Source organism: Labeo rohita, chromosome 10 (genome assembly GCF_022985175.1).
Source record: "Labeo rohita strain BAU-BD-2019 chromosome 10, IGBB_LRoh.1.0, whole genome shotgun sequence".
NCBI classification, from domain to species: Eukaryota; Metazoa; Chordata; class Actinopteri; order Cypriniformes; family Cyprinidae; genus Labeo; species Labeo rohita.
The window spans coordinates 27,386,543-27,411,095 of NC_066878.1; the positions used below are offsets into that span (position 1 = coordinate 27,386,543).

The following is a 24,553-nucleotide window of genomic DNA, read 5'->3' on the forward strand; positions in this document are numbered from 1 at the left end:
CGCGGCGAGAGCGTGAAACGGCGAGCGGCTGTTCCTGAAGCAGCTTCATATGGTGCTGTGGATTCATGCGCGGCGGAGGAGGCTGGTCTCGGCTGATCTGGACTCAGAATGATAGTCCGGTTTCTCACTGGGCGAGTGACAGAGGTGCGTCACACTTTATTGCCTTATCAGATGATGTTTTCCCTTTTCAGAGGATGTTACCAAGGCTCAGACCAATAGATCACAGTGGAGGATGACACTTCACTATTATTACAGGTTGCTATAAATAACTTTAGCTATTTATTAATTTATTTATTTACAGCACTTTGAAATAATTACGATTTTTAAAATGCTTTTACAAGAAATTTAACCAAAGCTGCATTTTTAAATTAAAAAATACAGCAAAAACTGTAATATTGTTATATAATATTGCAAGAAAAAGATGTTTTCTTTAGATTGTTTGACTATTCGAAAGACTATGGCTTAATTTGTGTTTCGTGCTAGCTAAATTTCACATGCACAAACACATAGCTCTAAACCTCGTTTTCCTTTATTCAAAGTTGATCTAGACAAGTTTGTGGAAACTATCCAAAGCTCCGTTAATCCTAAAGTAAAGAAAACTATCCTCTGTGTCCTCATAAAGTGTAAATGTATTAATTTTTTGTTAATTGGGCAACATATCCCTTTTGAACATTAAAAAACACGTTAACCACAAATTAACCATGGTTTTGCTACAGTAACCATAGTTTTACCATGGTACTTGTAGTAAAACTGTGGTTATACAAATGTTATTAAAAATGTCAAAAAACATAGTTTTCAAGCCTTTACTATAACAAAACCATGGTTAATTTTCGTAAGGGATTTGTGTGTTTAGTTTCTTTCTTTCAGTTCTCTTTGTTGTCTCTTTTAACGGTAGGCTATTCGCGCTCAGGAGTCCCAGTCTGACGCAAATGATTCGCAAACCTGATCTGAATTTCCGATCTAAATCAAATGACTGATAAGTTTCACAGCGAGTTCGCGAATCATTTGATAAGATCGCAGCTTCTAAGCGGATTCGCGAATCATTTGATTTAGATCGAAGCTTCTAAGCGGATTCGCGAATCATTTGATAAGATCGAAGCTTCACAGCGGGTTCGCGAATCATTTGATTAAGATCGAAGCTTCACAGCGGGTTCGCGAATCATTTTCACAGCTGGTTCGCGAATCATTTGATTTATATCGAAACTTCACAGCGGGTTCGCGAATCATTTGATGAGATCGAAGCTTCACAGCGGATTCGCGAATCAGCTTCACAGCTGGTTCGCGAATCATTTGATTTATATCGAAACTTCACAGCGGGTTCGCGAATCATTTGATAAGATCGAAGCTTCACAGCGAGTTCGCGAATCATTTGATTTATATCGAAACTTCACAGCGGGTTCGCGATAAGATCGAAGCTTCACAGCGGGTTCGCGAATCATTTGATAAGATCGAAGCTTCACAGCGGGTTCGCGAATCATTTGATTTAGATCGAAGCTTCACAGCGGGTTCGCGAATCATTTGATTTAGATTTTCGCGAATCATTTGATTTAAGATCGAAGCTTCACAGCGGGTTCGCGAATCATTTGATAAGATCGAAGCTTCACAGCGGGTTCGCGAATCATTTGATTTAGATCGAAGCTTCACAGCGGGTTCGCGAATCATTTGATAAGATCGAAGCTTCACAGCGGGTTCGCGAATCATTTGATTTAGATCGAAGCTCACAGCGGGTTCGCGAATCATTTGATTTCGAAGCTTCACAGATTCGCGAATCATTTGATTTAGATCGAAGGTTCGCGAATCATTTGATTTAGATCGAAGCTTCACAGCGGGTTCGCGAATCATTTGATTTAGATCGAAGCTTCACAGCGGGTTCGCGAATCATTTGATTTAGATCGAAGCTTCACAGCGGGTTCGCGAATCATTTGATAAGATCGAAGCTTCACAGCGGGTTCGCGAATCATTTGATTTAGATCGAATCATTTCATCGAAGCTTCACAGCGGGTTCGCGAATCATTTGATAAGATCGAAGCTTCACAGCGGGTTCGCGAATCATTTGATTTAGATCGCTTCACAGCGGGTTCGCGAATCATTTGATTTAGATCGAAGCTTCACAGCGGGTTCGCGAATCATTTGATGAGATCGAAGCTTCACAGCGGGTTCGCGAATCATTTGATAAGATCGAAGCTTCACAGCGGTTCGCGAATCATTTGATGAGATCATTCACAGCGGGTTCGATCATTTGATTTAGATCGAAGCTTCAGAGCGGGTTCGCGAATCATTTGATTTAGATCGAAGCTTCACAGCGGGTTCGCGAATCATTTGATAAGATCGAATCATTTTCATTTCGCGAATCATTTGATTTAGATCGAAGCTTCACAGCGGGTTCGCGAATCATTTGATTTAGATCGAAGCTTCACAGCGGGTTCGCGAATCATTTGATTTAGATCGAAGCTTCACAGCGGGTTCGCGAATCATTTGATAAGATCGAAGCTTCACAGCGGGTTCGCGAATCATTTGATTTAGATCGAAGCTTCACAGCGGGTTCGCGAATCATTTGATTTAGATCGAAGCTTCACAGCGGGTTCGCGAATCATTTGATAAGATCGAAGCTTCACAGCGGGTTCGCGAATCATTTGATTTAGATCGAAGCTTCACAGCGGGTTCGCGAATCATTTGATTTAGATCGAAGCTTCTGAGCGGGTTCGCGAATCATTTGATTTAGATCGAAGCTTCACAGCGGGTTCGCGAATCATTTGATAAGATCGAAGCTTCACAGCGGGTTCGCGAATCATTTGATAAGATCGAAGCTTCACAGCGGGTTCGCGAATCATTTGATGAGATCGAAGCTTCACAGCGGATTCAATCAGCTTCACAGCGGGTTCGCGAATCATTTGATAAGATCGAAGCTTCACTAGACAGTCAGACGGTCTCAAATGTACACCTTCTGGAAGTTTTGGAGCGAGTTGAAAAAATGCAAGCGAAACTTCTGACTCGTATTCAATCCCTCGAGACAACGGTGAAAGACAACACGAATTCGTTGAACAGTGTGACTGAGGCGCTCGAATTCATCAACAATCAGGTAGAAGAGGTGACAGACAAGGTGAACTCGCTTCAGATCAAAGTGGAATCTCTGGAAAAGGAGAACCGTGTGCTGCGGGGCAAATGCGACGAACTGGATTCTTACAAGAGGAGGTGGAATCTTCGAGTGTCCGGTATTCAGGAGCAGCGAGGAGAAGACGTCCGGAAGATTCTCATCGATCTGTTCAGTAAAGTTTCTCCTGTGATCGCACATCAGCTCATCTACACGCTGGATGTCGCTCATAGACTGAAGGAGTTCGCTCCAGCCGAAGAATCATCGTGCAGTTTCTTTCACGCAACGTCCGAGATCAGATCTGGAGGGATGCGAGAACCGCCGCCATCCTCAAAGAGAGGAAAATCAGGATTTTCGAAGACCTGACGCAAAGCACCAAAGACGCCCGGAACCGACTCTGGCCTCTTGTCGAGCAAGCGAGGAAGGAGGGGAAGAGAGCAGGCTTCAGAGGCCCCTTCGCCTACATTGATAGTAAAAGGATCTCTGCTAAAGATCAGTTTGGCTGAATGATGCTGTGGCATCCTCGTCGAAATTCCGCGCACCGAATGACTTTTCTGATACTCGCGGGTAAACACGAACTGCACCGCGGCTTCTTTGTTCTTTTTTTCCCTGACAGGATGGACAGACTGTACACTGTGTTGTATTCAGCCAATTAGAATCTGGAACCAGAAGACTTAAAGGTACCGTTACTTATTTAGTGTTATTTCACGAGCTGGATCCTCAACTCAATTTTTACTTTTATTTTGGGACTTACTCTGTAGGGCATTGGTCATAAATTTGGAATATGTACTTTTAAATCCATCCTTTGTTGTTTATGAGACTGAGTGCTCGTTTGAAAGAAGATGTTACATTTTAGTGACTAACAGATGAACGAAAGAACTCAGAAAAGGATAAAAGAAAAGAAGACGAAAAAGACTTTTACTCAAGCCCTTTTACTCATCCCGTTGCAGAGTTAGGCGAAATATCGCTTTTTTTGTGTTATTCGAGTGAAGTTTCTTCTGTTCTAGTACCTAGTTCTTTAGATATTATTCTCTTGTTTCATTTTTATGTCTTTGTCTTTGTTTTCTTTAAATGCCAGGGGTTTGAAAAATAATGTTAAAAGGAAGGCTTTATTTTTATTTTTATTTTCTAAGAGAAAAAGAAGGCTTTATTTTTATTTTCTTGTTTTTTTCAAGAAAGTCACTCTACATCTAAAGATGCCAGATTTTGGAGGTCACAGTGGGGCAACGAAATATGGCTGTCACACGGGTCAGAATACTCTGCGGGAGTAGGGATTATGAAGTATAATTTTAATGGGAGTATTCTGGAAACCAGTACTGATCCTTCAGGTCATTTCCTGCTTATGGTAGTTGTTGTCAATGAGTTTATAGTGATCATTGTCAACATCTCTGGATACAATTCTGTTCCAGAAAACCATACGTTCTTTAACATGCTAGATCAAAAACTGTCGTCTGCATTAAGAAAAAATTTAATAAGAAAGAAATCCCTTCTTAAATATGAAAAGGTCAAGCAACAGATTGATGAGTTAATCCGAATTTACTGGAAAAGGGCTGAATCAGAAAAAGCTTATGGACGTAACTGGGAGCTTCTAAAATATGAATTAGGAAAGTTCTTAAGAAAATTTGGAAGTAATGTAGCAAAACAAAACAGATTAATTGAAGATGACATTCTTTCACAGCTGTCTGCTTTATCACTTAAAGAACCATTGACAGATACTCAAAATACTGAATACTCCAAACTCCAGAATAAATTAGATGAACTGTATAGAGCCAAAGCTAAAGGAGCCTATGTCAGATCCAGAAAAAAGTGGCTGGAAGAAGGAGAACAAAATTCAGCCTATTTCTTCAGGTTGGAAAGATCCAATGCTATGAACGCATCTATTGATCGTCTCCAAACAAATGATGGTGTTCTTGATAATCCTAAAGAAATAGCTGCTTTTTGCTCCAAATTTTATAACAACTTGTATACTTCAAGGTATTGTCATAATTCAGCCAAATGCTTTTTTGAGTCTATTAGTCAAAAAGTTATTTCATTTGAAGATAAAGAAGCTTGTGATGGCGATATATCTCAATCAGAAATTCTACAGGCAATTAAGAGCTTAAAAAATAATAAAAGTCCAGGCAGTGATGGTCTAACCGCTGAACTGTATAAGATGTTTGATGAAAAATTATCTCCTTTCTTACTAAAAGTGCTCGAGGAAAGTTTTGAACTGGAAGCACTTCCACCAACCATGACACAAGGAGTCATTACTCTGATACCCAAACCCAATAAAGATCGAGAATGTCTAGAAAATTGGAGGCCAATCACCCTATTAAATAACGATTATAAAATTTTAGCTTTAGTTTTAGCACAAAGAATAAAAGATGTACTTAGTATTATTATTGATGAATCGCAATCAGGTTTTATGGAAAAACGTCACATTACAAATAATATAAGATTAGTTTTAGATCTGTTAGATTACGAGGATCTCGTCCCTAATGACAGTTTCATGCTTTTCTTAGATTTCTACAAAGCCTTTGATTCGCTTGAGCATAAGTTCATATTTCAAGCTCTTGCCAAATTTGGCTTTGGAGATCACTTTTGTAGAGCCGTCAGAACACTATATAAAAATAATAATAGTGCTATTAAATTAAAATTTGGAACCTCACCAAGATTCAGTTTGTCACGTGGAGTAAGACAAGGCTGTCCTATATCTCCATATTTATTCTTACTCGCCTCTCAATTTTTAGCCCTGCATATTTCCAATAATAATTTACAAGGTATTTCAATTGACCATAGACAAATTCTAATTAGGCAGCTGGCTGACGACACTACTCTGTTTCTGAATGACGCTTCCCAAATCCCTTTAGCTTTGCAACTGATCGAGTCCTTTTCCAGAGCTTCGGGTCTCTGTCTAAACATCAACAAATGTGAGTTAATGTCAATTAAACGCTGTGAAATTCCCTCTATATGCAACATCCCTGTGAAAAATCAAGTTACATACTTAGGTATTGTCATTAATAAAGACCAAAAAACAAGATGTAAACTAAATTTTGACCCTTTAATAGTGAAAACACAAAGGAAACTCAATATGTGGCTGCAGAGAGATTTATCTATAAGAGGAAGAATTTTACTCTCTAAAGCTGAAGGATTGTCTCGACTGACTTGCGCTGCTCTTTCCTTGGAGGTTGATAAAGGAACATTAAAAAAAGTTGACAGCATGTTAAACAACTTTGTTTGGAAAAATAAAACCCGTTATATCAGGAAATCAGTAATAATGAATCCAACAAAACAAGGGGGACTGGATTTTCTAGATTTTGCTACCTTAAACAACACTTTTAAAATTAATTGGCTTAAGAATTTTCTTAAAAATCCCTCTTCCCTTTGGAATATTATCCCCAATTATATTTTCTGTAAAGTTGGTGGCCTGAATTTTCTTTTACTCTGTAATTATAATATCTCAAAAATCCCTGTCAAACTTTCTAATTTCCATAAGCAGATGCTCTTGGCCTGGTCCCTCGTATACAAACACAACTTCTCTCCGCACAAATATTACTTATGGAACAATATGGATATTCTTTACAAGAATAAATCACTTTTCTTCGAGGATTGGTTTGAAAACAACCTTCTTTTAGTCGGACAGCTTTTTAACTCACAAGGCAGACTTTATAATTATTCAGATTTTTTACAGAAATATAATATTCCTGTGTCTGCTGATGAATATGCGATTGTTTTCAATGCCATTCCCTCTGGTGTGTCTTTTCTGTTGCAAGGTTTTACATTTCCATGGCCATGTTCTTACTATCTGAATTTAACTGACACCATGATTGGAGGTGTTTGCTTTTCTGAAGATCGTCAAAAAATAACTATAAAATCAGAGCTCTCTTCCAGGCTGAGATAACAACAATTCCATATGTAATATCGTATTGGAATAATATTGTGGAGAACATACCTTGGGAGAAAGTACGGACCTTGCCTCATAAGTATCTGCTTACCAATAAAGTAAAAGAAATGACATTTAAACTGATTCACAAATGTTACCCGACTGAAGTCTTTCTTAGGAAATATAAGCCTGACATTGACGTGAAATGCAGTTTTTGTGATTCTTCTGAAGAAGACTTCATTTGTTTTGGCAATGCACCCACACAGAGAAATTCTGGTCTGATTTTTTTGGTGTTTATTCAATCTTATTTTGTAAGTGACTTCTCATTTTGTTTTAAAGATGCTTTGTTGGGCTTATTTGAATATTCTAAGGAGAATACAGGAAAATATTACATAATTAATTTATGTTTTCTGTTAGCTAAATTTCACATTCATAAACAAAAGTTTACTGGCTCTAAACCTCTTTTTTCTTGGTTCAAAGTGGATTTGGATATGTATGTGGAAACTATCCAAAGTTCTACTAATTTGAAAGCTGTGAAAACTGTATCTCTGTATTCATCCTTTGTGTCATCTTAAGATGTAATTTTATTACGCTGTTTTTTTCTTTGTTTGTTACCCTGGCAACAAATCTGTGTATTCTTAAAAAAAAAAAAAAAAGAATCATTTTGTGACGCTGTGGTTTAACTGATTTTGGAGTTTCGAAAGCTCAGTTTAATCTTTTGAACTGGTTTGGAAATGAATGAGCGGTTTCAGCGTAAATACTCAGTCAACTGAATCGGTTTCTTCAGCCATGTTTATTTGATACAGCTTAGCTCGCTAGTTTCATGAGAACTAAAATAAACGAAAGAAGTATGATATTTACAAACAAAATTCCGAAAATAACTGCATTTCACGTCGAAACATCCAACACAAATCTACAAACATAGAGGGTAAACAACTTAATCATTCAACTGAATTGTGCAGGTATGTCAGCCGAAGTTACAAAAGTGGTTACATACATATATATTTAATTGCTTGATCAAAATTATTGCAGTCGCTGGATATTGGTAGGGACATTATTCATTGAACCTTTATTCAAATATTGTATTCATTATTTTATATTAAAATGATTTAATTTTAAATAGTTTTGTCCTTCATATACACAGATGGTGAATATTGATGTTTTTTACTGAGCATTTTTAAGTTTTAAATAACCTGAAATAGTACAAATAAGAAATGAAATGAGAAAAACAGAAAGCGAAAATACATTATTTATTATAAAATATAAAAACAGATTGTGTAAGTTGTATTTTTACTTAAAGGTGTTTCATATTTTTTTACTTTAAACAGTTTTTGTTGTGTAGCCTGATAAAGACCTTTTGTAAAATTTAATAAATTACGCAGTTCTGTATTTTTATTTTTTTTTTATTTAAAAGTGTTTACAATTTATTTATTTATTTAAAAGTGTGTTTCATGTATAATATAAAATAAAATTACAGTTTATGTAGTTATATAACATTGTTTTAGAAATAGATAAATATATCTATCTATCTATCTATCTATATATATATATATATATATATATATAAAATATTTCATTTTTTATTATTTTTATTTAAAAGCTATTCATTTTATTTGCATCTATTTTCAGATGTAGTTTTATGACATTGTCTTAAAAAATAAATACATTCTTTAAAGTTATTATCAGGTTAGAAACCAGTCTATTTAAGTGAATCAATTTAATATTAATGGGTTTTACTGAAGCAATTTGGCTTAAAGTGTAATTATATTTATGGTTGGCCTCCATTAAGTTAAATGGGTCTCAGGGGCGGCTGAAGTTTGTTTATCTGTATCACTAGGCAACCGCTTTCCTCATCTTACCACTGCTAGAGACACTGAACCTGCGTGTGAATGAATCCCAATGGACAGGAAAACATTTAGCACCTGATACATTCCCTGCTGATTATCACAGGACATAGTTCAAAGAAATTAATTGCAAGAAAATAACTTTACACCAACGCTAAAATGGCTTTAGCAAGTGGACATTGGGTTGACAAGGAAATTGCAGGAGTCCCACCAAGCCCAAGGTAAGTTCATTCTGCTTTCAGATGTTTAATCCCATAACGATTATGAAAATAAACATTATACTTACTATTTACAGATATGGCCACGCAATGACTGTTGCAGGAAATATCGCTTTCTTGTTTGGAGGAGCATCGAGCGCGATCACAGAGGTGTGTGAATCCAATAAACTGCTGAAAACTGCTCTTATTACAGCATTCATAAAGATTATTGATTCAAACGTAGTGGCTGTGCAACTTTTTTTTCTATCCTTAGGAAGATCCTCCAATTTATCTGAATGACTTTTACATGATTACAGGTACCTTTGGTCAAATATTTTGCTGTTAACACAGAAGTACATGCATTATTGATTTCATGGCAGTTTGCATCTTTTCAAGTGTATTTTTCTTCTGTTTTAGTTTCACCTAATCGAGTTACGTGGGAGTTGATGCCTCAGAAAGGTGACGTTCCTACAGTAAGAGAAGGACACACTTTATGGTAATGAGAGAGTTCCTATATTAATATTTAAAGCTAAAACTTCCTCTGTACAAAATTTTTAATGTTTTAAGGGAAGTCTCTTGTGCTCACCAGGGCTGCATTTAATTGATAAAAAATAAAGTGAAATATTATTAAAATGTACATTTTCTATGTGAACCTGTGTTAAAATTTTATTTATTCCTGTGATGCGAAGCTGAATTTTCAACATCAGTCTTCAGTGTCATCAGAAATCATTCTAATATATACACTACCAGTCAAAAGTTTTTGAACAGTAAGAATTTTAATGTTTTTTTTTTTTTTTTAAAGTCTCTTCTGCTCACCAAGCCTGCATTTATTTGATCCAAAGTACAACTACAAAAACACTAAAATCTTGAAATATTTTTATTTAATATTTATAGAAATATTTAAAATAGCTGTTTTCTAATTCTTTTTAAAATGTAATTTATTCCTGTGATTTCGAAGTTGAATTTTCAGCATCATTACTCCAGTCACATGATCCTACAGAAATCGTTTCAATATTGCTGCTCAAGAAACCTTTCTGATTATTATCAGTGTTGAAAACAGCTGAGTAGAATTTTTTCAGGTTTCTTCGAAGAATAGAAAGTTCAGAAGAACAGCATTTATCTAAAATAGAAATCTTTTGTAACATTATAGATGTCTTTTTCATCACTTTTGATCAGTTTAAAGTTTCCTTCCCAAAAAAAATAAAAAATTATACTGACCCCAAGCTTCTGAATGGTATAATGCATAATGTTACAAAAGATTTTTATTTCAGATAAATGCTGATCTTTGGATCTTTTTATTCATCAAAGAATCCTGAAAAAAATGTGCTTAACTGTTTTAATAATAACAAATGAAGAGTTCAGATGCCATTTGAAATTTTCTTCTAAAATTAGTATTTTTCTCAGGCTCTCTCAGGTTTGTATAGTTATTTCACTTGAAAATAACCTATTCATTGCCATTAAAGTGAAATTACTGAACCTACACATAGAAGTCTGATAAAAATGCTAATTTTAGAAGCAAATTTCGCATGGCACTTAGAGGCTATTGCATCTGAACTCTTCAAATGTTTCTTGAGCAGCGAGTCAACATATTAGAATGATTTCTGAAGGATCATGTGACACTGAAGACTGGAGTAATGATGCTGAAAACTCAGCTTTGATCACAGGAATAAATTACATTTGAAAATATATTCAAATAGAAAGAAGTTCTTTTAAATAGTAAAAATATTTCAAACTTTTACTGTTTTTATTGTACTTTGAATCAAATAAATGCAGGCTTGGTGAGCAGAAGAAAAACTTTTGACTGGTAGGATTTTTTTTTTTTTTTCTACATTTTTAATTAATATATTTTAAATAAATAAATTAATATATATATATATATATAACATTTAAATAATTAACATGTATTTAATGATTTATTTTGGAGTAATTAAAATAATAATAATAAAATATTCAAATGAGAAGTGTTATCAGTTAAATAAAAAACAACAATTGATTTTTTGTAAAATTTAATTTTTTTAAAAAATGAATAAAATGATAAAACTGTTTATTCCAAAATATAAAAATAATTAAATAAATCCAGCTTTTGGTTTTGATCAAAAATACAGTAAAATTTTTAAATATTATTTTTATTTCAAATAATTGTTTTCTATTTTAATATGCTAATTTGCTGCTCAAAATTCTTCTTATTACTGATGTTGAAAGCAGTTTTTTGGAAACGGTGATAGATTTTTTCAAAAGCATGTCATCAAAACATCTTTTTCCTTGTTTCCACAGTGTCGTTAAAGGAAAACTCTACTTGTTCGGAGGTTCCTCTCATCCTGAAGCTAAAGAGTGTCTCCCAGGCGTCTATTGCTTTGACATTGGTGCGACTCTAAACCATTTATTGTGTAAATGGATGTGACTTTTAGATGAAACTGAACAGCTTGTGTTGTCATCATGTTGATGTGGATCGTCTTGTGCGTCAGTGACGTTGACGTGGGAGAAGCTGCTGACTGGAGGAGTGTGTCTGCGGACTCTGAGACACGGCGCAGCGGCTTTGGGAGAAAATATCTACGCGTACGGAGGGATTCTGAACGGAGTCCCTACAGATGACCTCATGATGTTCAACACGGGTCAGTATCAGACACTAGACTGCATTATTAGACGTGTTCGGTGATATAAAGAAGTGTAAAGTACAACTGAGAGAGTGTACACTTCTTACTTCACTTCTTTTAGTGTCGTTGAATTGGATGCCTATCAAAACTACAGGAGCTCTGCCTTCAACAAGGTAAATACTGATTCATCTGTGTATAGAAAGACACATAAAAGAGCATATATTGTAACTTTATCAGACTGAATGATTGTTGGAACTGGAGGTGAAGCTGTAATTGTCGACCATCTGTTTAGAACTGCATTTTATCAACTGTGTATTTTGTGCTTTTCCTTTTCCAGAGACTCGATCTCACCATCTGCTGTCTTTCCATCTGACTGTCGTCTTCTGTTTTCTTCTGCAGATATGATCACTCTTTAGCTGTGGTCGGTGAGCAGATATTCCTGTTTGGTGGATGTTCAGAGGACGGGACGCAAATCAAAGACTTGTATGCGCTGAATACAGGTACAACACATTTTTTCACATTGTGAAGATTGCACTTGAAGTGGTAAGAATAATTTATAAACTGTAATGAACTACTGAATGTGTTTTTCCTATAGAGACTCTGGTGTGGGAAGTGTGTAAGGTAAAAGGAGAGGCTCCTGTTGTTTGTGCCGGTCAAAGCTTTACGCCCCATCATGACAAGGTAAAACAGGTTTATTTTACTGGAGTCATGTTTTTTTCACTTTTATTCAGTAAGCATGCATTACATTGATCAAAAGTGACAGTAAAGACATTTATAATGTTACAACAGATTCCCGTTTCAAATAAATGCTGTTCTTTTGAACTTTTTATTCACTAAAGTATCCTGAAAAATAAAATGTATCACTGTTTTCACAAACATATTAACTGATTTCTGAAGGATCATGTGACACTGAAGACTGGAGTAATGAGGCTGAAAATTCAGCTTTGCATCACAGAAATAAATTGCATTTTACCAGCCAATCTCATAGAAAACAGCTATTTGAAATTGTAATAATATTTCACAATTTTACTGCATTTTTGATTAAATAAATGCAGCCTTGATGAGCAAAAGAAACTTCTTTAAAAAAATTCAAAATCTTACCAATCCCAAACTACGTTTGGCAAGTTTGTATAATATAAACTCACAATTGCATGTTAAAAAGTCAGAATTTGTAAGATATAAACTCAAAATTGTGAGGGAAAAAAAGTTGCAATTACCTTTTCTAGTTTTTTTTAGTTTAATGATGCTGAAAATTCTTTGTAAATTTGCATTTGCAAGTTACAAAGTCAGGATTGCATCATGTAAACTCACAATTGCATTTTATAAAGTCAGAATTGTAACAATTGTGAGAAAGTCGCAATTACTTTTTTTATCCCGTGGCAGAATTAACATTGCTAATAATCAGAAATCAGCATATTAGAATGATTTCTAAAGGATCACATGACACTGAAGACTGGAGTAATGATGCTGAAAATTCAGATTTGATCACATGAATAAATTACATTTTACAATATCTTCACATAGAAAACAAGAAATTTAAATTGTAATAATATTTCACAATTTTTACTCTATTTTTGGTCAAATAAATGCAGCCCTGGTGAGCGTAAAATACTTTTTTTGACATTAAAATTCATCCTGACCCCAAATTTTGAACATTTTCATTTTATATATAATATATAAGAGAAAGTGCATGCTTTGTTAAATAATATTTCACAATTGTACTGTTTTTTTTTTTTTGTTTTGTTTTTTGCAATAGGCTTCTTGCTAAAACATTTTGAAATCTTACCAAACACAAACTTTTGAACAGTGTACTTTTTATGAAATAAATGTGAATAAGTGGGGAAAAAAACAACACAAAAATGCTGTGGATGCACACTTAAGTTTAATCACTTAAAACATGTTATACTTTCCATTTTGTTTGGATTTAGGATATTTATTTATTCGGAGGAACCATCACTAATGCAGATGGCGTGCTGTCATCAACCAGTGAAATTCACAAATTAAGCATTGGTAAGATGAGAAGTGAAACTGAGACTGAAATTCTACTGCCAAGAACCTGTTGTCTGTAAAAAAAAAAAAACAGATGCTAACAATCTTCCTGTTTCACCAGCAAAGATGAAATGGAAAGTACCGCTGTATGTTGGCATCCCTCCCTCCAGACGCCACGGACACACAGCTTTCATCGTCCACAGTCATGTATGTGTGTGTTAATGTGTGTTTTACATGCACTACCATTCAAAAGTTTTGACACTCTCCTGGTTCTAATAATCACAGAAACATTTAATCTGAAGGGTTCTGCCTACAGTAAATGACTCATTTTTTAATATTATTTTTTAAAATGGAGAAGATATTGAAGAGAAGCATCATAAAATACTCATCTTTCAATAATGCTTAAAAAAGATCCCATGATGCACCTCATGAAGTTGATGAATGTCCAGACATTTTGTGCTTTTACATTTGTGCTTTTACAGATTTTCCATCAGTTTACTATGGAAGTATGATTCTGCCATGGGATAAAAAATAAAAAAGATAAATGTGACTTTCTTTTCTCACAATTGTGAGTTTATATGAAGCAATCCTGACTGCATAACTTGTAAATGCAAGTTTACACTGCTGTTCAAAAGTTTGGGATCGGTAAGATTTTTAATGTGTTTTTTTTATGAAGTTTTGCTCATTAAGGCTGCATTTATTTGATCAAAAATGCAGTGAAAACAGTAAAATTGTAAAATATTATTACAATTTAAAATAGCTGTTTTCTATGTAAATATATATTGTAAAATGTAATTTATTCCTGTGATCAAAGCTGAATTTTCAGCATCATTACTCCAGTCTTCATTGTCACAAGATCCTTTAGAAATCATTCTAATATGCTGATTTGTTATCAGTGTTGGAAACTTGCTTCTTAATTTTTTTTTTTTTGGAACCTGTGATACTTTTTTCAGGATTCTTTGATGAATAAAAAGTGAAAAAAACAAACAAAAGCATTTATTTAAACAAAAGAAAAGGAATACATTTTGAATAAATGCTTGATAATTGATAAATGATTGATAATAAATCGGCATATTAGAATGATTTCTGAAGGATTAATGATGCTGAAAATTCAGCTTTGCATCACAGGAATAAAGTATATTTTAAAGAAAATAAAATAGAAAACAGTTATTTTAAATTGTAATAATATTTCACAATATTACATTTTTTTTTTCTGTATTTTTGATCCCAAACTTTTGAATGGCAGTGTATATCTCATAATTTTGACTTTATAACACAATTGAGATTTTATATCTCACAATTCAGAGAAAGAAAAGACAGAATTGCGAGATGTAAACTCGCAATTGCGAAAAAAAAAGAATGAATTGCAAGATAAAAAGTTGCAATTAAAGGAGAAGTCCACTTTCAGAACAACAATTTACAAATAATTTACTCACCCCCTTGTCATCCAAAATGTTTATGTCTTTCTGTCTTCAGTCGTGAAGAAATTATGTTTTTTGAGGAAAACATTTCAGGATTTTTCTTTATATAATGGATTTCAATTGTGCCCCCGACATTGAACTTCCAAAATGGAGTTTAAATGTAGCTTCAAAGGCTCTAAATGATCCCAGCCGAGGAAGAAGGGTCTCATCTAGCGAAACGATCTGTCATTTTTTTCGAAAAAATTAAATGTGTATACTTTTTAAGCACAAAAGCTTGTGTAGCACAGGCTCTGGGATGCACGTTCACGACACTACGTACTATTGAATCACATCGAAAGGTCACGCGGAACTACAGACCCAGTGTTTACAAAGCAAACGCGCAAAGACTAAGAAATTGCAAGTAAGTCAAACGCTGTTTACAAACAAAAAGGTACAACGATGTCGGACGATTCTGAAGTTGTAGGAGAAAATTGTAGTAGTGATGGGATCATTCAGATCATTTTACCGACTCGGACCTTTGAGTCTCGTTCAGCAAAATGAACAAATCTTTTTTTTCGAGTCATTTTGTTCATTTTAGCAAAATATAATTAAAATGTTATGTGTTATTTCCCTAACACATCTGCTGCTTACACAAACGTTGATCACACTATAAACAAGACAAAATTATAATACTATAAGAAACACAAAAGATTAATTCATTGTTTACCTGGGTCTTTAGTGTATGATTAGCTCACCTCACCTCTTATCTGACAAGTTTTCAGGTTTGAGTCGTTCGTTCATCACGTGACAGCCCCATAAGATGAACGAACGACTCGAAAAATCCGAAGACTCGAAACAGGTGAACTAATTCGAGTACAGAACCTAATAGGATGTTGCGCATGCGCGACTAAATGAATCACTCCCTGAGACGACTTGTTCCTCCCGAGTCACATTAAAGATTCATTAAAAATGAATGAATCATTCAAGAACGTGCATCCCAGAGCCTGTGCTACACGAGCTTTTGTGCTTTAAAAAGTATACAAATTGTAATTTTTCGAAAACAATGACCAATCGATTCGCTAGATAAGACCCTTCTTCCTCGGCTGGGATCATTCAGAGCCTTTTGAAGCTGCATTTAAACTACATTTTGGAAGTTCAAAATCAGGGGCACAATTTAAGTCCATTATATGAAGAAAAATCCTGAAATGTTTTCCTCAGAAACCATAATTTCTTTACGACTGAAGACAGAAAGACATGAACATCTTGGATGACAAGGGGGTGAGTACATTATTTGAAAATTGTTGTTCTGGAACTGGACTTCTCCTTTAACTTTTTTATTCTTTATTCAGTGGTGGAAATAAGATTCCATAGTTATGAATATGAAGAATGAGGAAATGTATCTGAATGTTTGAATGTAGTATTATTTTAGTGTTATTTATATTCTATTATAGTGTTTGTTCATATAACATTTTAAGGTTTATTTTTATATTTTCAGTTTTCATTTTAATTTTAAAGTTTTAGTCATTTTGTTTTGTGCTTTTGTCATTTGTATTAGTTTTTGTTATATTTTTTATTTAGCTTTAATTACATCTTTTTCAGTTTTAGTAATTTAAGTAATTGTTAAACTTATTTTATTTCAGTTAGTTTCCAAGGCAACATTTACGTTTTTTTTAAGTTGACATTTTTGATAAAATATGTGACCCTGGACCATAAAACCAGTCTTAAGTAGCACGGGTATATTTGTAGCAATAGCCAAAAATACATTGTATGCATTGTATTGTATGTATGTAGGGTCAAAATGATCGATTTTTCTTTTATGCCAAAATTCATTAAGATATTAAGTAAAGATCATGTTCCATGATGATATTTAGTGAATTTCCTACCGTAAATATATCAAAACTTAATTTTTGATTAGTAATATGCAATGCTAAGTGCTTCATTTGGACAATTTTCTCAGTATTTAGATTTTTTTTTGCACCCTCAGATTCCAGATTTTCAAACAGTTGCATCTCAACCAAATATTGTCCTGTCCTAACAAGCCATTCATCAATGGAAAGCTTATTTATTCAGCTTCAATTTTAAAAAAATTGACCCTTATGACTGGTTTTGTGGTCCGGGGTCACAAATATGTTTTATTTTGTTGCAGCTTTATGCTAATTAACAAAACAATTTTAATAGCTTTGCTTTTAGTATCAATAACAGCACTACATGTTAGACACATCAAACCTGTGTTCAATATCTCAAATCTAACTTCATTGCTTTTAAGTGAGCGTCTTTTTTCTCGGTTGCAGCTTTATGTGTTTGGAGGCAAAAATGAAGAGCAGGATTTTAATGACTTGAAAATAATGAAATTAATAAACCCCTCAGAGAGACAGCCAGGTAAATAACGCTCCTGTCCACCTCCTACTGTAAGTACCAGTCATCTGTTTTCACCTCATCTGAGTTTGATGCATGATTGTTGTGTAGTGATGAAGGAGATTTTGTCTGAGTTTGGACTGCAGGGTGTCAGTAATAGGTGGGTGTGTTTCTAAAACACTAAAACACAGCTTTCATTAGCAGTTTCACATGAAAGTAACGTTCTGTTATTCAAATCATTTCCACTTGATCAGCTTTGCCCCTACAAAGATTCCCAACGTGAAATACGAGCTGAGTCAGTCTCCAGTGACTGTGAAGAGCTACAGGAGTGAAAACGTTCAGGTGATTGATGTCACACACCAGTTGCTTAAAGTGCTTGAATTTTGAAATTTAAAGGGGTCATCGGATGTCCATTTTCCACAAGTTGATATGATTCTTTAGGGTCTTGCAAAAATCATCTCATTCTGGTCGAGGCTGCTTTAAATGTTAATGAGCTCTGATCGCCCCGCCCCTCTCTTCTCTCTGTGGAGTGACGAGCCTGTTTACTTTAGCCGCATTTAGCCGCGTTTAGCCGCTAAACTTGCTAACTAGCACATTTATTAGAAAAGGCCATCGCAAAGATTCATACAAAAATACTTATACTCACTTCTGCTGTAAGTGAAGCTGGATCATGAATGATTTGCACGAAAATAGACGGATATATGTAGATCGGGAGGCGCATTCCCTTCACAAACAAACGTAATCCACTGCATCTTCAGCAGCTCAGATGTCGGGAGTAAATGACGACCACTATGTTCATTATTACATCCAGCAACACAACACCTCAATCACTCAGTCGGAGATATTCTTGTCTAACTTACATCCCTGCTCCGGCATCAAAACAAAAGAGGTTGGACTGTTACAACTGATCTGAGGTAAAACGCTCATGTCAGTCAACTATCGTGGGAGTGGTTTCTGCGGGTGTGACGCACCAATGACGGCTCGATTTGAAAAAGGGGATATTATTTTTACAGATTAATTAAAAACCACTGCATGGATTTTTATCATTGTAGGGTAGATTTGTACATACACTGACAACACACGTTAATGTTCAGACAACATGTAAAAGTGAACTTAGCATCCGATGACCCCTTTAAGGCATATTCATGAAGAGGTACTTGTAAAGTGCTTGAATGTATCTATGAAATAAATGTTTAAAGGGGTCATCGGATGCTAAGTTCACTTTTTCACTTTTTTTTTGCCCCCCCTTGGCATTTTTAGAATTTATGCACATCTTGGCATTTCTATCCAGCATTTTTTATGCAATATACCAAAATGTGCATAAAAATAGGTGGATGGAAACACAGTTATTAGCTTCTAGAGATTAGTGGTTCTTTGCGCTAAATGATTAGTTTGCCAATATTTAATGCTAGATCAGTACAATGAATGCTTTTCATTCTCAATAGTAAGTTCGCTCATGATCATGTGCAGGGGGGCCTGTCGAGTAATTTGGGGGGGGAGAACTGCCCCCCATTGCCCCCCCCCTTGGCAACAGGCCTGAGTAGTAGTACTGACAGTGTTATGTAAACATGGCTGAATATGCGAAAAGAGGAACAGTTGAACCAAATCAATTGAGTCATTTACACTGGAACTGCTCTGATTGATTTAAACTCACGACTTCGATCATTCATTTCAAGCGATTCACTAGCAAAAACCAGATCAAATTAAAGAACCATTAATTTTTGAATTTCAACATTGCTTGTAGCGATTTCAAGTAGCATGTAGTGAAGGGTAAAACGGAGCTTTTCGAAACTCTGAATCAGTTAAACCATTGCGTCGCTAAATGATTCACTGTTTCGAAGCACTCCAATCGGATCGTGGATGGTGCATCGTGGATCATGAAGCATTTGTTTTAGATCGAGACTTCAAATCGCGTATTGCAAATAATTTCGGGAACGGGTTTGTGAATCATTTTGCAAATTGAATGATTCAAATAAAATGATTCGCAATATGCGTTTTGAATTCCTGATCCGAAACAAATGATTCGCGATGCGCAAAGTTCCAATCTAAGTTAAATGATTCGCGATCCGCGTTCTGAGTCCTGATCTGAAATGATGGTTCGTAAATCATTATTCCGTTCGGGACTTCAGAGCGTGGATCACGAATCGTTTGATTTAGATCAGAACTTCAGAGCAGGTTCATGCGGGTTCAGGAACTTCGGAGCGCGATTGCGAATAATTTAATTCTGATAAGGATTTCGGAGTGATCTTTTTCTGATTTTATTTTTTTAAACAGTAGAAAACATCAGACCATTAAGGCAGTACAGTTACAACAATAGCACCAATAGCCTTGTGGTTAGTGTGCTGACATATAGCGCGACTGTGCTTGCGGTGACCCAAGTTCGAATCCCATCTCGAGGTCCTTTGCCGATCCACCCCACCCCACCTTCACAGAATGCTTTCCTGTCTGCTCTCTACTGTCCAATCAAATAAAGGCAAAAAATATTATAATGAATAAAAAGAAAATTAACCGTTTTACTATAGTAAAAGTAGTATACTTTGTAATACTTAAGTAGTAATTCTTCACATGTGCTTCACTTTATTTTGCCATTTTTTTTATTAGTATGTTTTTATTTATCTGTTTCTCTTTTGTTAGAATTTGAAATAAAAAACATAAGTGAGATCTCTGATTGAAGTCCTTGAAAATAAAAAAGTAGTGCTTGATAAGTCCTTGAAAGTCCTGGAAATTCATTTTAGACGATCTGTACAAACCCCGTCCATTACAATCAACATAGGCACTACAGTGCATTCCATTCATCACAAGTGACAGTAAACACATTTATAATGTGACAAAAGATTTCTGTTTCAAATAAATGCTGTTCTTTTTAACTTTCTATTCATCAAACAATCCTGAAAAACAAAATGTGTCACCGTTTACACAAAAATAATATCTTTTTAAGATTGAGCAGCAAATCAGCAAATTAGAATGATTTATGCAAAATCATGTCACACTGAAGACTGGAGTAATGATGCTGAAAATCCAGCTTTGATCACAGAAATAAATTACATTTTAACAGATATTCACAAAGAAAACAGCTATTTTAAATACAAAAAATATTTCACAATTTTTACTGTATTTTTGATCAATAAATGCAGCCTAGAGTGTAAGAGACTAAACAAATGAATACGTGACCCTGGACCACAAAACCAGTCTTAAGTAGCACAGGTATATTTGTAGCAATAGCCAACAATACATTGTTCAGGTCAAAATGATCAATTTTTCTTTTATGCCAAAAATCATTAGGATATAAAATAAAGATCATGTTCCATGAAGATATTTTGTAAATTTCCTACCGTAAATATATCGAAACTTAATTTTGATTATTAATATGCATTGCTAAGAACATCATTTGGACAACTTTAAATGTGATTTTCTGATTTTTTTTTTTATTTTTTTGCACCCTCAAATTCCAGATTTTCAAAAAGTTGTATCTCTAAATCAATGGAAAGCTTATTTATTATTATTTCGCTTTCATCCAGGTGAGCGTTCACAGAGATTTCAGTGCCGTTCGTGATGAAGCCATGCATATGATCCACAAAGCTTTTGCCATGTTAGATGAGGAATTCCAGAAACTAGACAGGTAAAGATCACATTAATTATCTAAAAACCATCTTATAAAGCAAAACTAAATCTGCTCTCGTCTGAAACAGAGAAAAGGAAGCGCTTGCACGAGACTCGGAGGCTTTACGGAATGAGCGAGACGCTCAAAACCAGCATCTGCTGAGACAGAAACAGGTGCTGCTGCTCAAACTGATGTCATTGCATTGATTTTCTTGGACGTGTTTGTTCTTGTTCTTCACAATGAATAAAGGAAGCTTGCACTTGTGATTGGACAGGAACTTCAGGATATGCTAGAAAGACACAGATTGCAGAACGAGGCCTGGCTGCGCGCGCGAGCAGACGAGAATGACAGGGAGAGGAAGGAGCTGTGTAAACTGAGGGTGTGTGACCTGAAAATAACCGCAAACATTCACTTCAGACGAACCGCTGTCAGATGGAGACACCAGCTTGTTGTAGCTTGGAGCAAGGAGCTTGTTTTAACGGTTTCATCTGCGAATAACTGATTTCATACTGTAGCATTCACTGCCTGATTGTCTGTAAGTCATTAGCGACTGTTAGTGAGTTAGTGAATTTTCATTTGCGTAAATTTTTCCTTTAAATAAATTTACATCGCATGAAAGTATTTTCATCTGCTATTTTATTTGATTTTGTTTTATTATTAAAGATGACCACCTCAGATAAAAAGTCAAATAAAGGAAAAAAAAAAAAAATAAAATACCAGATGGAAATTCTTAACTAGCATTACTATTGCATATTATTACAGTATTTATTTTGAATTTTTTTCATATTTTATTTCTGTTAATTGGGTGAAATAAGTTGAGAATTTTCACTATTTTTATTTTATTTTATTTATTTTTTTATTTTATTTTATTTATTAAGATGACCACATCAGATAAAAGGTGTATTTCAAGATAACTTTTTTTTATCTAGAAATACACCTTTTATCTGATGTGGTCATCTTAATGAATAATATATATATATATATATATATATATATATATATATATATATATATATATATATATATATATATATATATATATATATATATATATATATATATATATATATGTATATGTATATGTATATATGACAAAATATATTATTCCCAATGTGTTTATTTTAACATTTTTAACACATTATTATATTATTCATATTATTACAATATTTATTAATATTATGAGGTTTTATTTTTATATAGTTTTAGTTAGTTATTTTTTTTTTTTTTTTTTTTTTTTTTTTTGCAATTTTAGTACTTCAGCTTTTTATTCTGCTTATTTTTATTTCTGTTATTTGGCTGAAATAAGTTAAAGAATTTTCATCTGCTACTTTTATTTTATTTTAAAATTTTACATTTATTTAGTTAATTTTTTTTATTATTAAGGTGACCACATCAGATAAAAAGTGTATTTCTAAAGAAATTTAAAAAGTGTTTTATGTATATATAATATATTTAATTGTAGTATGTATTAATAATATAGATTATATATATATATATATATATATGTATGTATACATTTTATATTTACTTTTTTTTTTTTTTTTATCTGATATATGATAATAATAATAATAATAAACAAAAAAAAAAGCCCAAAGCTGAAAATTCTAGATTGGATCTGTAGTATTACAGAATAGCACACTGTCTATTTTTCTCATACTGTAATGAATGAAAACGTTTCTACAAGAGCGGTTCACACTGAACTCACATTCAGAGCTCTGGCAAACGTCTCATTTTATGCATGGAGAGACTGACGGCTGTTTAACCTTTCAACATGCCGGTCCTTATTTATTGCTTCGGTGTGAATCTTGCAGGAAGAGGTGCTCCAGGAGCAGGAGAGGCTGAAAGAGGAGCAGTGCAATATCCAAAAACGCAGTGAGCAGCTCCTGTCCATTATGCAGCAGTTCAAAGGCATGTGAAGACATTGTCTCCATGGCAACCACAGAGGGAGACGGCCTGAGTTTTGTTTGGGAAACAGCGAGATTATTGATGCCACTCCCTTACTCACAGATATTTGGGTTTGTCTGCCTGGTGATGGTTTACTTGTTCTGCTGTGTGTGTGTGTGTGTGTGTGTGTGTGTGTGTGTGTTAATGAATGTCACAACGCATTAGACAGCTTCTTTACCAGAGATACCTGTAGAGCACAGGATGATTTGTGACGCGTTTGAAGAGATAAAGTAAACTGAGGTTTACCACCAAGACCCGTCTTTTCTTTTCATGTTTCTCCACAAGATTTATCATTTAGCAGATGCTTTTATTCAAAGCAACTTGCAAAACTGGTTTAATTACAGAAAAAAAAAACATTATAGTAATTTTAAAAAAGTATATATAGAGAGAGAGACATTTTTCTGAAAATTACAAAATATAAAAAAACTATATTATAAAGATATACTGTATTATTATTACATTGTGTTATATATATATATATATATATATATATATTCTGAAAATGAGAAAATAATATATTATTATAATTATATACTGTAATTATGTTGTATTATGTTGTACTGTTGTATTATTTTATGTATATAAATAAAAACATTTCTAAAAATGAGAAAAATATATATTATCAATATATACTATTATATATATAAAGACTTTTTCTGAAAGTTAAAAAAAATGAATATATACTGTAATTATTTATGTATATATATATATATATACACATTAAGACATTTTTCTGAAAATTCGAAAAAAATAATATATATATATGACATTTTTGTGAAAATTAAAAATATTATTAAAATATAAATTGTAATTATTATATTGTTATATTATTTATTTATTATATGTATATATATATATATATATATATATATATATATATATATATATAAGATATTTTCTGAAAATTTAAAAAAAAAATTAAATCTATATTATAAATATGTACTGTAGTTATTATATTGTATTACACATTTTTCTGCAAACCTTATACAGTCAGTCCCAAATATATATAAAATACATTTGTATTTTTTTATATTTATATGTTTTTAATGTTTTAGAAATACTTGAATACTTGCTCTAGAAAGGCTTGATAGAGTGCAATGTCTATAAATCTAAAACAAATATAAAATAAATATCAACTATACGTATTACATTACTAATTTTATGACAATTTATTCCAAATATAAATATTATATGTATAAAAAACAATTATAGTTTATATTTTAATTATTGTAGAAAAATAACTAAATCAGACATTCAACATCTCACTGTATTTATCTTATAATTTACAATGTCTGACACATTTTCATAAAATAATCAAAAGTAAAGATGCAGTGCATCCTGTTAACTTACTTGAAATCTTAATAAACACATTTTTAAGTAATATTTCAGAACGGCACATCATATTTACCTATTCCCAGTGAATTTATGATCATATTTATTGTTTACAGTGTTCTAGTAAAAAAAAAAAAACTGCACAGCACTTCATGCTATATAAAACAGTGTGTAGGCTATTCGTAAACTCATTTTCATATAAAGTATAGCACCGTCCAGCCCATCAAATTACAGACTTTATTGTCTATTGTCAGTGGGTTTTTGAGGGGGACAGTCATGTCTCCCAACTCCTGTCGCAGTGCTTGCGCATGCGCAGACATCCTCGCCCAGCCGCTCCGAAAGCG

General features: G+C 33.7%; 1 protein-coding gene across 3 annotated transcripts; it reads left to right on the forward strand.

The window, feature by feature from the left end:
- The first annotated feature begins 33 nt into the window (after positions 1 to 33).
- On the forward strand, positions 34 to 23,303 carry zmp:0000001301 (rab9 effector protein with kelch motifs). Of its 3 annotated transcripts, XM_051120998.1 has the most exons (19): positions 34 to 144; positions 8,791 to 9,018; positions 9,093 to 9,165; positions 9,269 to 9,311; positions 9,412 to 9,490; positions 11,269 to 11,357; positions 11,460 to 11,606; positions 11,710 to 11,761; positions 11,988 to 12,088; positions 12,184 to 12,269; positions 13,517 to 13,598; positions 13,699 to 13,784; positions 17,269 to 17,356; positions 17,444 to 17,492; positions 17,587 to 17,674; positions 20,851 to 20,951; positions 21,022 to 21,106; positions 21,208 to 21,312; positions 22,745 to 23,303. In XM_051120998.1, exons 2-19 carry the CDS (start codon positions 8,957 to 8,959, stop codon positions 22,847 to 22,849), a joined length of 1,521 nt encoding a protein of 506 aa, XP_050976955.1. In that variant the 5' UTR covers positions 34 to 144; positions 8,791 to 8,956; the 3' UTR covers positions 22,850 to 23,303. The 3 variants fall into 3 exon arrangements, with proteins under 3 accessions (XP_050976955.1, XP_050976956.1, XP_050976957.1); XM_051120999.1 differs by lacking the exon at positions 34 to 144 and having other exon boundaries at positions 8,709 to 9,018; XM_051121000.1 differs by lacking the exons at positions 34 to 144; positions 9,269 to 9,311 and having other exon boundaries at positions 8,972 to 9,018.
- Positions 23,304 to 24,553: the final 1,250 nt, after the last annotated feature.

What these genes read in the sequence shown, in the direction of transcription:
- zmp:0000001301 (XM_051120998.1), top strand. Translation starts at nt 8,957, where the DNA reads ATGGCTTTAGCAAGTGGACATTGGGTTGACAAGGAAATTGCAGGAGTC. An exon ending in TTACGCCCCATCATGACAAG is followed by an intron (nt 12,270 to 13,516) that starts GTAAAACAGGTT and finishes GTTTGGATTTAG; the next exon opens with GATATTTATTTATTCGGAGG. An exon ending in CCCCTCAGAGAGACAGCCAG is followed by an intron (nt 17,357 to 17,443) that starts GTAAATAACGCT and finishes ATTGTTGTGTAG; the next exon opens with TGATGAAGGAGATTTTGTCT.